The following is a 12,871-nucleotide window of genomic DNA, read 5'->3' as shown; positions in this document are numbered from 1 at the left end:
CATTGGCCTGATATCAATGTCAAGTTCATTCGGTACATACAAACCCTTAACTTAGTTGATAGTTCCAAGCTTCTTAAGAGAAAACTACTAGTCAAAACTAAGGTACGCACAAAGGTACTTGTTGAGAAAAATAAAACAAACAACCAGTAACTCTAAACGGAATTTATTAAATCATAAATTATGATTAAAATATACAGTTTGCTAGCTTAACCCTAAAACATTTTGATCCGCAACGTGGACGCTAGAAGCTTACCTGTAAAAAGAAACAAATCAACAATGCAGTTAATTATGAATTCATCCACAGTGTGCAACTCTTGAGACAGCTCTTAGTTTTGTGTACATCTAGTAGTTAAAACACCAGTCTCTCAAGTATGAGTGTGAAGGTTTGATTCTGGACCAGTCTAGAACCAATGTAAGTCATTGAAGTACATAATGTAGTTACTTGTTACAATTACAGGTCACAGGCTGTCAGGTAGATTTGAAAATCTCTGACACCTTGAAAGGTGATTAAACCTTCAGCTCACTGGATAAGAAGTCTGGTCACCAAAGACTGATTAACCCGTTGTATGTTAGAGCACAGATACACATGAGCCACAATTGATTTTATATTATTTTATGATTAGCAAAATACAGTTAACAGTTAAGGAAAAAATCTTGAAGAACCCACACTGAAATGGCCAATATACATTGAGCAAGCATAGTGATTAACACTCAATCCTTCACTGTATGAGAAAAGGATTATGCCCTGCAGAGGGACAATAAAGTCTGCCAATAAAACCTCATTTGTTAACCCATAGAGTAAATAAGCCACAATAATTACTTCTTCAAAAGCTGGTGACGGCAGATGAGGTAAGGCAGCCAAACCGAGCCGAAGAATGCAATGAAGTAGACAGTCAGCTTGTAGCGGTTGGAGATGTCGAAGGGCAGGTTCTGAAACATTTTGGGTAAATATTTTAATATGTATGCCAAAAAGTTGAAAAATTATGTTTACATTGACTTTTCTACATTCTGTTTACATAGAGAGGCATAAGATTTGTCACTGCTATTGATTGTATTTTTACATAATTTATCGTACTTAACTGAAGTATGTAGTTCGATGAATTAGGCAAATCAATATTTTTGTTCTGATAGAACTTAACCTATGACGTTTGGGTAATGAACTTTGCAATTTCATGTTAACTATTTTAATGGTTATTTTATAGAAATTGGTTTGGATTTACAGGAGCGTAATTAATTAGACATTAATTTAACTATAATAAAACAATTGACGCATTCCAAGATTATGTAATGACGTAAAATTTTGAATATAGAACTCACCTCGCCAGGGACACCACCGTGAGAGTGGTTCCTTACCATGGTGGTGATGGCATTCCTGCCAAGTTTGTTTGAAATACGGGCTAAGGGAGCAAACATTTTGTTATTACAAGATTTCCTTGACAAATCTCGCGAAAAACAGAAAATTCGATTTCCTTCACGAAAAGTGGTGAACTTTTAATCGAAACTACCACTGCGTTCCCAATACTCCCGTGTTTTAATTTTTTGGTAGATTCTGAAATGAACGCGACTATATTTTGGGAAAAATGAAACTGCTTCTAGTATTTTCTATGAGTTATATTTGAGATTTATCTACATAGTTACAGCATTGTTTTATTATTTACGTAACCAACTCCAGCTCCAGCAGAAGTTACCTGAAAAATAATTATAATTTTAGGTTTATTACGATGTCTCGAGAGGTTTTAGGATCGCAAAAAGATCACCACAAAAGATCAACACTGCCTATCCCTACAGAAGGCATTGAAGTGTTGATTTCATATTATTTACTACCTGAAGGGACAAATAGGTACATTCCGTGGTACATTCATTCAAATCACATTGGCCAAGGGCACACATCAAGTTATTCAGTCTTCAAGCTCATGTTTGACACACAATGAGCAATAAACTGTCTATATGGGCATTATATGAGGCTTCGTAGATTGTTACCTATTATACTACGGTCGCTTCTTATTTCAAGATAAATCTTTATACAGCTTTGAAAAACTTAAGATTTACGTTAAAACTAATAAAAAGTAATGGAAAACAAACTTGATATCAATTAACTTTATCTAAAATTGAAACACGAAGACCGTTACCGAAAACCTAATTTCAGATTGCTTATGAGGCTTAATCCACTACTTAAGTTACATAATTATGTAAATCACCACATTTTTTACTATGAGATTTTCAAAGTAAATAATAAGTACCTATTGGTCTGACTGGTCTGACCCTTTAGGACAGAACCATATAAATATTTAAAAAATACTTATGGTTTGAATAAACAGTGAAAAAGGTTGTGTAAGCATCCCACATTTCTAGCCTACCCCGCCCAATATAAGGGCATAGGAATGTTTGCGTGTTGTCGAACAATAATTGGTGTAGGTGACACAAATATATAGCAATTAGGCTAATAACTTCGTTTTAGTGGCACAAAAATGGTAACTGTACCTACGCGTGTTTGACAAAAAGACATAAGATACTAATCTCTTTCTTAGACAAATAAAATTGGTATCACCTAAGGTGGTTTTTGGCGAAAATTAAGGAAATAAAGATTGAAAAAATTTAAACATTTTGTGATTAGATGAGAACGCAAATTGTTTCCCATGTTGAGAGCTGGGTCCTGGCCACATTGAGTTTCATTAGGTCTCTTTCGTAAACACTTTCAAATTCTCATCTCCGCCGAATTTTAACAGAATTTGAGAAAGATAGTTCTTTGCCAAAAGCAGTTTACATTACTCACCAAGTTAATTTCTGATCTATGTGCTGTTCTTGTTCATCTGATGCCACAGCACGACGAAGGGTGCTGCGAGGCCGGTGCCCACGAACCAGAAGAAGTTGACGGTCAGACGCGTGCGGTTGTGGATGTCAAATGGAAGGTTCTGGAATGAGATGATGTTGTAATGTTAGTTTGACGTTTTATCTTCAAGGTATATACCCAATCTTGACGGTGATGCTGTCAAATACATGCAGTATTTTTCGGGACGCGAGCAAAACTGCGGTAAAACTTAGGATTTTTAACAGACCCGTGTGAAACAGATTTTTATTGATAAAGGTTGGACCTAGTGCATTACGATATATTTTAGGACTCTGATCTCATCTTAGGTGGGTCAACTAACTGTTTACCAAAGTAATTAATAATGAAATCCCATGAAAGTCCGATAGACATACCTACCTAGTTACAGTACCTAGAGGTAGTTACTTAGTACCCAAAGTAAACTCACAAAACTATTCGCCGAGGCAACGCTTTATTTTCCTTATCAAAATGAAAACTACTATTGGTAGCTACCTTTTCCGGAGCCTTTCATACTGATTAGTTTTTACGATTATAGTGAGAGATATGCCGTTTTCTCGTAAGTAATTACCTATGTTTACGTTTTGTGTAATTGAATTGAGTATATTTGTACCTATATGTGTGGTATATTTACGTAGTATATGAATGTAAGTTTAACAAACACGGCTTTGGTAAACATGCATTCATTGAGACTGTTATGAGTATGACTTATGGCTAATTATGTGGTCACGTCATAACGCCTTAGTTTTGTAGGATAGGTACATAAAGTTTATTGTTTTTTACCTCTTTAAACTGTTTCTCGTGTTCACTAAGTACTTACCTAAGTGTCAATTTTCCTGGTGATGTAAAAATTAAGAGAATCCAATGAATCTTAAATTCTTTGGTTAAGGAGGAGCAATGATAGTTACATCAGTATAGTAGCGCTAAGAAATTATAAATGGATACATGATTAACAGATTATGAAAGTGATTGGTCTCCGATGTGGACTAACGCGAACTGATGATGGAGAACCTAAGACCTACATGCGTTAAATAAATACAACGCATCTAGAATTATGTAAACTTGATTATTACGGTCGAATGCTACCAACCGAAATCGTGTGCATAATTAAAAATACTGAAACAAAACTTTAACTATGAAATTAATTAAGTGAAGTAGATTGACCAATGATACTGCATAGGTATCTACCTAAATATTATATAGGTGGTGCCGACTTATATGGAAGAGTAAATGTAATCGATACATGATAACGAATCAATAAACTTCTGTTATAAAATTCTCCTTGCACAATATACCTACATACACTGACTTTATTATTTCTGCCTAGCCGTTCACCCTATATTATGATCTAAAAGAATTACATGCCCTATGTATTCTAACTGAAATTAACAACGCAGGTACAGCACTGCAGACATTTAAAAAGATCAGAAACGTGTTCTGACTAACGAAGAAATTACGTAACAAAAAATCTGGACTTACCTCTCCGGGAACACCTCCATGGGAACCGTTCCTGATGAAACTTCTCATCACATTCCTTCCCGACTGGTTTGAAATCCTCGCTAGTGGACCCAACATTTTGACTTTTTCCTTTACAGACTGAACAAAATGGCCAGGTTTACAGGTAGATAAGATAATCGTATCCGATATTGGGTATTGACTGCCCGGCGCGAGCTGATAAGCTTACTGGAGTGTTTAAAGCAAATAAGTGCGTTGGTATAATCCGCCAATATGATGTTGATGTAGTGAGTGGCCTGTTTGAGTGTGTATGAGAACCTTTTCAAACTGATTGGGTTGTTATGTTGTGGGTCAATGAAATTAATAGACATTTCTGAAATGTCTGGTATTTTAAATTATTGTTTTGAGGTGGGTCCATGTACATGCTTAGCTGGTTACAGCAAATTAAAGCAGCTAATGACTACTTCATCAAACAGTATCAGAACTTGTCTTAAGATATTATGATAGCAGTAAATTAAAACTTAGGTTTAAAAGTATGCCTATGAACAGTAGATAGATAATGAACATTAGATTCAAGACAAAATAGGAGAGTAACAAACAAGATAAAAAGTGGACGACTGTGAAATATCATTATTTATTAAGGCTTGCGAAACATTCGGCAGCAGCGATTTATTAATAAATCCAAATAATAAAATTTACTGCAACACGCCCAAAATATTGACTCATTTAATAAGGAAGGAAAACTTGAATATCCACATCGTATTGATTTAGTTAGTTCAAAACAATATTCTGAGAACTTTTCCTCAAATGTTTTACAATTTAAATGCCAACTAGATTTATTTATACCGTGCTTACATTTTTTTCAAATGTCAACTTAGAACGTTGTTGATTATAGTTGAGTCTATTAGCCATTCGTTATAGTAAATTAAATCTGGTATCTTAGGAGTATAATGGTTATTTCAAAGATAAAAATTAAACAACTTCTCGTATCAACTTCAAGTAAATAGTAGCGTTTTTATTTAGTAGAATGGCAATTTGCGAATGACATTTTTGCGTGCCGAAGTGGCAACATAGGATCTGCCATTTTAAAAAAAAGAAACAGTCGGCCACGCTTGCTACAGAAATCATTTCACTTTTTGGGGGCCTATTTTCCCCCTTTACGTTTAGTTCCAATATTGCTGTAATTACCTCATTACCAGAGCAAAACTTTAAATCGTAAGTCAAAATTTGAAATGGCCGACTTAGACGATTTCTTCGCGAAAAAAGATCGCAAAAAGTCAAAGGCAGTGAAAAAGTTCGCTACAGCCGATGAGTTAGCCAAAAAATTGGACGACCCAAAACAGAAATCAGATGTTAGGCCGAAGAAGGAGCGGCCGGCTCAGGAGGGAGAGGAAGGAGGCCGAGCAGGGGTGAGTTCTGATATCAAACATCAGTATATTATCACAAGTTCGACTCATTCGTGTGACTGGGCGATTCGTGGTCAATTTGATGATTGTTTAAGTCTTGTCCATTTCGCGGTGACTAATGTCTACTTCTCGTCTCACTAGCACTATTGACCTGGTTTTGTATGAAAATCTGGCAATTTTAGTAGGTCGTCTTCAATAAGCGTAATTTTGGGCTATTAACATGTGTGTCGTGCTGGTTTTCATGCAGAAGCTGTCTTTTGTCGTAGACGTGTCTTCTCAGACGAAGCTGCAATGTCATTCATGGCAATAAAGAAACATGATAGGTTATGTTCAACAAATCACTGTTTTATCTGAACAATTTACCAAGACTAATTTCTCTCAAATGAAAATTACTTATGTGTGCAATATTAATGAGCTGAACACACAGAAATTACAATAAAAGCTAACAAGTAGAAAGTAAAGAACAATCATGAAATTAGTCATGAGTTATCCATAGACATCACTACTGCTTAATTGTCTATTGTCTGCAAAATGCAAAGGAAACTGGATACAGCCAAATACATGATTTCATGCAACCTACTTTGTGTTTATAAGTGAAACACTATCTTAACTACATGTGTAATAATAATAAACAACTTTATGTAAACAACTCAAACAATTAAATCCCTATGTATGTATATTTATACTCCAGCAATTCAATTATTTAAGTCTCATAAATATTTATGTAGTATTTAAGGAAAATAATTTTGTCAGATAGTAAAATGTTATTTCAACCATAATCTTGTGATGCTTGGTTATTTAACGTTTAAAGATGACTGGAATTATTGATTGAACCATTCTCATTGTGAGATTGAATTAAATCATGTTCATTTTGTAACTAAATAATATATAAATTAGACATGAAGAACTTTAAGGTTTAGGGTACCCAAACAGACAAACTCAGAATTATAAGGCTTTTTGAGAGAAAAACATAAATAGTCTGTTAATAGTGAATTCTATCAAACACATTTTCTTTTTCTTTTTTCTTTAAATTTTTGCCTGAAGGGCTCTTCAAAGTTAATTGGTAAAAAGATAGTCTCTTCAATGTATGAATTTGTTAATAGTGACTTTAAGTAAGGGTGAATCAAACCATTTAACTATAACAATAACTAAACCATAACCAGCCCTATACTTGGCACTCATTGGTTAAATCAGCAATTTGACAACTGAATGTTTGATATCTTTGTAATTAAATGATGCAGTTAATAATACATAATGAATCTTGAATAACAAAATGGTAAATTTTAAATACTTCTTAGTACATATGGCTACATATCAAGCTATACAAAACCAGTTTATCTTGGACTTGCTTTATGCGATCTTTTAGAAATTGAACTGTCATTTTATAATAGACTAGCTTCTGCCAGCTGTTTCACCCGCATCCCGTGGGAACCTCTGCATGAACCCAGATAAAAGTAGCCTATAGCCTGCCTCGATAAATGGGCTATCGAAAGAATTTTTAAGTGCATTCAAGCAAACAAACAAACTCTTCAGCTTTATAATATTAGTATAGATTTGTAAAGCTTGTAACTGTCTGCATTACCTTCCTTGTAAATCATCATTCTCGTTGTATCCCCTTATATGTATTTATCTCAAAGTTATAAGTTGTAAGTATATTGTTTTTATGTTCAATGCCACTTGTCACCAGTATTTATTTATTATGCATGCTCTTGATGGAAAAATATTATATTGTTTTCTCCTTGTAAATACATATATCTATCTATTTACATTTGTTGTTGAGGCGTAATGTATGTGCATAAATATCTTTTTGAACTATAGATTTTATTTTTCTTCCATTGAGGATTTAATTTTGATACTTAACATTGTCGAAGACAAACACTTTATTTGGGATTTGTAACCTATGTTGCCGAAACGATTGGTTAAAACATAGTTTGGTGTAAATTCTAATTTGTTGTAAAAGTGCTTGATAACACAAACAAATGGTTATATTGACCTTCACTTTCTTTTTAACAACATTAGTAAATCATTAGCAATGTCAAGAAATATTTATGGCATCATATTTTTCTCTAAAATGATAGGTTTAGATAAAAGAGACAAAAATCCATCATTCGTGGAAACCATTGTTATAGCAAACTTGTCTAGCCTTGTTTTAAAAACATTAATATTTAATGTAAAACTATTAAGCTATCAATGATAATAATAGCGGCGTCATCTCCAGACTGTTTCAATTTATTATCTATGTTTTGACTTGAAGAATTTTTAAACAATAGGTACATCATGTTCACTTAGAAACATTGTTTCTAAGTGAAGGTAGAAGTTTTTATTTGTATTTTTTAAGTTTTACAATATTTTTTGTATTGCAATAAAAGTGCACCTTGTGTGATTATTTTTATTTGAATTAAAACTGTAGACTAGTCTAAAAGTTCGTAATAAATTTCATTATAGTCACTTATGTTTTTATATTTCATTGTTTGTAATGCAATGTGGTGTGCCAATAAATAGTCTTATCATGTTTATGTATTTATGTAGATTCAGTTGGCCTTTAAGGTTGGGGAATCCCCTGCTTTCATATAGATCCTTAGGCAGGAAACAATCACAATTTACTGTTTAAATAAATTGTAAACTAAGTCTCGATTGGAGGGTCATACCAAACTCCCCTGTAAGTATTGAAATCATATTTTTTGAGTAAAATAAAGGGCTCTCATTTTTATATATTTCATACTTACGTTTATTATTTGTTAATATCCCAAAATAAATTAAAATAAGGGTAACAGTAAAAGTACTACGCCATTCCTGTGTACCAAGTCGCTTCAAGGATATCCTTAAAATCCAGGGATTATAAGCCCCATTACAGATAAACCAGTATCTATCATATAACTTATCAATTGATGCACAAAAGTAATGAACTAACTATCGGCAGATATACTCACCACAAGATATGATTGACATCCGGTGATGGGATTATCAAAATTGTATGTTTGGTGATTCACCTGTTTTCGTATTCTCTTTTTCCTGCAATTTAAATACTAGAGATCAATTTTAGGGCGGATGTGCTGGTGTTTACAAAAGTAGGCTAAAATCATCTAGAGTTCCTTCCAATCGTTTTTATTTTTGTATACACCATACATTTTTTAGTGGACTTCAAGCACTGTGATATTACAAGAGAGTCGTATGCTGTTGGGTCAGTTGTCTCCAAAGAGTGTTGATGCAAAAATGTTTAAAAAAAAGAAAAATATTTTGTAGGTTTTCATAAATGCCCAAAATTTTGATTTCATGTAGGTAAACTTTTACGTTGTAATTTCAAAAGCTATTTAAATTAACCAAACATCCTTCTCCAATTTCAGGAAGAGGAAGAATGGAAGGAGTACGAAGAACCGGTGAAGGACTACACTGGGCTGAAGATTCAGGTGCTGCAGGGCGGGAACGGACAGCAGGGCGAGTCGGGCCGCGACTCTGCCTCCGAGGACACCGCCCCGAGGGAGGGAAGGTCAAGGGACCGTGGAATAAGCCTGTATGTATTCATGTTATTGCAAAAGTCGATGGCAACTAAATTCCGAGCTCTGTGGCCCATATATACCCATCCAGCAACACATCATTCAAAGTATGTTGAGCATCGGCTTAAAAAATCTGGGCAGTGGTTCGCGCAATGTTTTGGTCGACAAAAACAAAAATCTATCACATAGTCAGACCACATGATACACTATTTCTTGTTTTTTTTATTAATTTCGTATAGCCTATACGTGACGCATATGAATTTGATCAATCATTCTTGTATACCTAAATTACGTCAGTTTGTAAGAGTCAATAATTTTCATCAAGTTATATTAGTTAAACAACACATACTCCATCCTCACTTTTACCTAATAAACATTATAATGATGTACCCACATAACTTGTAGCAACCGGAAGTGGAAGCGCCGGCGCCGCCGCCCGTCGAGGAGCCGAAGCCCCGCGAGGTGAAGCCGGCGACCTACGTGCCGCCGTCCTCGCGTCAGCGGCCCATTGAGAACGTTCGCAGGAGTACGGTAAGATTGTGGTGGCTTTCAGGGCGGTTAGGATGAGAACTAAGTTGAAAACTGGATCAGTGTGAAGACAAGTATTTTTCTTCTCATATTTTGAGGAAACCTGGACTATAAAGTCTGTTAGCTATGTCACCAACCCGCTTTGAGCAAGCGTGCTGATTAACGCTCAATTCTTCTTTGTGAGAGCGGAAAGCCTGAAGTTTATGATGATTTTTCTTTTTCCCTTGCTGCAAATGCCAGCCTTAATGTATGCAGACAGCTCAATATTGTCACCCAGTGGATACTTCAAGACAGCCACTGCAGACGGGTAGTAGGCCCCGGAATAGATGGCGAGAAAACCTGGACGCTTACAGCCGCCATTGGTGGGAACCTTTGTTTGTTTGTGTGGCCTTTGCCCAGCAGTGAGGATTTGGATGTGGACAGTACAGGCCAGGAAAAGGTGCTTTTCTCATGTGATATTCAGTTCTTTATTATCCGTTTACAGAAGCACGCGCCCGACATCCACAACGACGACTACTTCCCGGTGCTGGGCGCGAGCGCCAAGCGCGGCGGCGGCGGCTGGAGCACGGCCGGCGCCGGCGCCGCGCGCGAGCCCTCCGCGCCGCGCCAGCCGCTCGCGCTCGGCAACCGCTTCACCTCGCTGCAGGACGACAGCTAGCCAGGTGAACTACTCCTTAACTTTAACTTTTCGATGCGAAGATTATCATGCTATTGAATCACGTAGAACTATTCTTAGAATTGTTTTTAATAAAGACTGTCATCGATAGTTGGTCGTATTAAACTCGCGCTCACTTATACGAGTAAAAGCATCATTAACCGTCAAAATATCGAAATCATGTGACGTAGCACACAACTCTTTATTTCAATGGAATTGTAAGGTATCGAGTGCGAACCCTCACAAATTTCGGAATCAACACTCTGTTGGACTGATGTAGTAGTGAATAGCATCGGCGCTGCATGGCACTGTTTCGATTCCCGCACAGAATAACTTTAATTGTGCCAGAGCTGGCGTCCAATATCAAATTTTATATTTTGAGCTAAAGTTCCATTATTGTTAAGCCCATTTTCACAACTCAGATTTGTTCAATTATCTAAGTAAACTTGGACTTTAAAGTCCCTAGCTATTTGAGAGATTTGCAAGTTTTTATAATTATTGTATTAGAGTTGAGAACTCAATGTAGATTTTGTTGACAGGTAACACAGAGCCACAACGTGATACGCTGCATTAAAGTGAAGTGTCAATATGGACTTGTAAGCGAAGCCTGGCGCATAGCATATACAATATATTACCTATACAACACACACTCATACAGACAGAACAACATGCATTTCCGATTATGTAGCCCCATGCAGGATTCACAAAATGGCGGCTAGACAGTTGCTATACCGACTATAAATGTTACAAACTACTCTTCAGTGCTGTTATTTGTTAAGCCAGTAATGTTTGATCGTTACCACATCTCGGAGACGTCCGTTTCGTATGAATTGTAGACAATAAAATTAATGCCTAAAGTGCTTTCTCCACATAAATGTAAGGACGGATGTTACGAACACTTTTTACAACACAATATGGCAACTGTCTTAAAAAAAGTGTAAAAGCAAGAAATGAATGTGCGATTTGTTATTTTTTATGTTTATATTGATAAATAAATATTTAAAAAAGTGTCTCGTATGCGTGGAAATGGACATTTAGGGAAAAAAATTGGTGGAATTATTTATATACAAAACCGATGATTTAAAGTGTTAATAATCAATAAACCAAGCGTGGAATATAGATTTTTATATTTAAACGAAATTGTTATACAAAAAAATAAGAAACATTTGGAAAATAAAGTGCTCCGTTCTATGACATTGTACATTTTGTTTTGATATTGCAATTCTGTAACAGCAAATCATTGGAAATATCTTGTACCATAGAAATAAATTATGTATTTAAAACAAAGGTTTATTTTATTCGTGTGTTTAAAACAATACCTGTTGGAAAACTTACAATTCCAAAATACTAACAGGAAAGTCACAAGTTTAAATAAATTGTCGTCGCAATGAGGGTTTTGAAATTTTTCTGCCACCGGGTGGCGCCACGTATGCGTCTGGTCCAAACAGCTGTCAAATAGTATGGAATTGTAGGTGCCGAACTTATTGTTTATTGAAATTCTGTTATATTGGAAGTGTTATTGATTTTATTATGGACTACGGTCAGAATAAGGTTTCCGAACTAAAAATTGAGCTAAGAGAGAAGGTGCAAAAGTCACTGGTACTAAGGAAAAGCTTGTTGAAAAATTTGTTAACACAATATGATTTAGTTTTTTATTTACTCAACCGCAATAGTAAAACAATAATGCAGTGCTTTAATTATAAAATAAAAAACACTTAAATCGTTCACTATTCATAGTAAAGATAAGCACTTTGACAGTTATTGGACCTGACGACTCGGTGCTGCCACCTCGTGGATTGCCATTTTAGAAAACCCTCATTTCTGATAATTATTCTTCAGTTTCTGCCTTTCAATGATAACCTATATTTTCTTTCGTATTTGAGTATCCGCTTAGCTGCTACCTCATTACAACTACACAAAAGCGTGAATTTGAGTTTTAGCGCCATCTGTGTCACAAAATAGAAAACAATATGCCATGCTAAAGCGCCATCTTTAATCCGTTTTGTAGAAGCTGAACGTGTTTGTGACGTGTCATGTTTGGATAGTTCTAAAATCTTGCATAGATGGCGCTGTTTTATAAATGTCACTTAAAACATTGATATTTCTTGAATTTACGTTAATTACAGTGTTATTTATCAAAATATATTTCTGAATAGTAATGTTATAAAAGACAGCATGGATGAAATAGGATTTTATGGATGAGTATGTTATTTCTGTGGAGTTATGCCAAATTGTTCTACATCGCGCTAATGAAATTTTGTAAGTACAATTTTGTATAGAAAATTTCGTTCCTGCAGTTGTACTTGCTTCGGCAGTACATATACTAAAATTGGAACGATACAGAGAAGATTAGCATGGCCCCTGCGCAAGGATGACACGCAAAATCGTGAAGCGTTCCACATTTTTGGACGATTTTGGATTGTTTTTATTATTATGCTTGTAGTCCTGGGGCCCGATTCTCCTAAGCCAAAATCGAATAGAAATTGAATCGCAATATGATCGCAATAGC

The 12,871-nt window shown here is 35.4% G+C and overlaps 1 protein-coding gene, 1 long non-coding RNA gene and 1 other non-coding gene across 3 annotated transcripts; 2 read left to right on the top strand and 1 right to left on the bottom strand.

Annotated features, from left to right (window-relative positions):
- Positions 1-147: 147 nt before the first annotated feature.
- Positions 148-1,341, bottom strand: LOC135118947 (uncharacterized). Its single transcript, XR_010277878.1, has 3 exons — positions 1,318-1,341; positions 821-930; positions 148-253 (listed from the first exon to the last, which is right to left on the bottom strand). It is a non-coding gene; the product is annotated as an uncharacterized LOC135118947 (long non-coding RNA).
- A 3,983-nt stretch (positions 1,342-5,324) lies between these two features.
- On the top strand, positions 5,325-11,649 carry LOC135118921 (protein CDV3 homolog). The gene is given in 6 exon segments (XM_064042079.1): positions 5,325-5,688; positions 9,030-9,159; positions 9,162-9,196; positions 9,585-9,710; positions 10,192-10,369; positions 10,902-11,649. Coding segments are annotated over 5 exon segments (642 nt in total). The 5' UTR covers positions 5,325-5,511; the 3' UTR covers positions 10,366-10,369; positions 10,902-11,649.
- Positions 11,650-12,661: 1,012 nt separating this feature from the next.
- LOC135118987 (U6 spliceosomal RNA) lies at positions 12,662-12,768 on the top strand. The gene has a single exon (XR_010277910.1). It is a non-coding gene; the product is annotated as a U6 spliceosomal RNA (small nuclear RNA).
- Positions 12,769-12,871: the final 103 nt, after the last annotated feature.

This window comes from Helicoverpa armigera, chromosome 27, assembly GCF_030705265.1.
Source record: "Helicoverpa armigera isolate CAAS_96S chromosome 27, ASM3070526v1, whole genome shotgun sequence".
NCBI classification, from domain to species: domain Eukaryota; kingdom Metazoa; phylum Arthropoda; class Insecta; order Lepidoptera; family Noctuidae; genus Helicoverpa; species Helicoverpa armigera.
The sequence above is the reverse complement of the archived record's forward strand: the minus strand, read 5'-3'. Positions and strand labels throughout refer to the sequence as shown.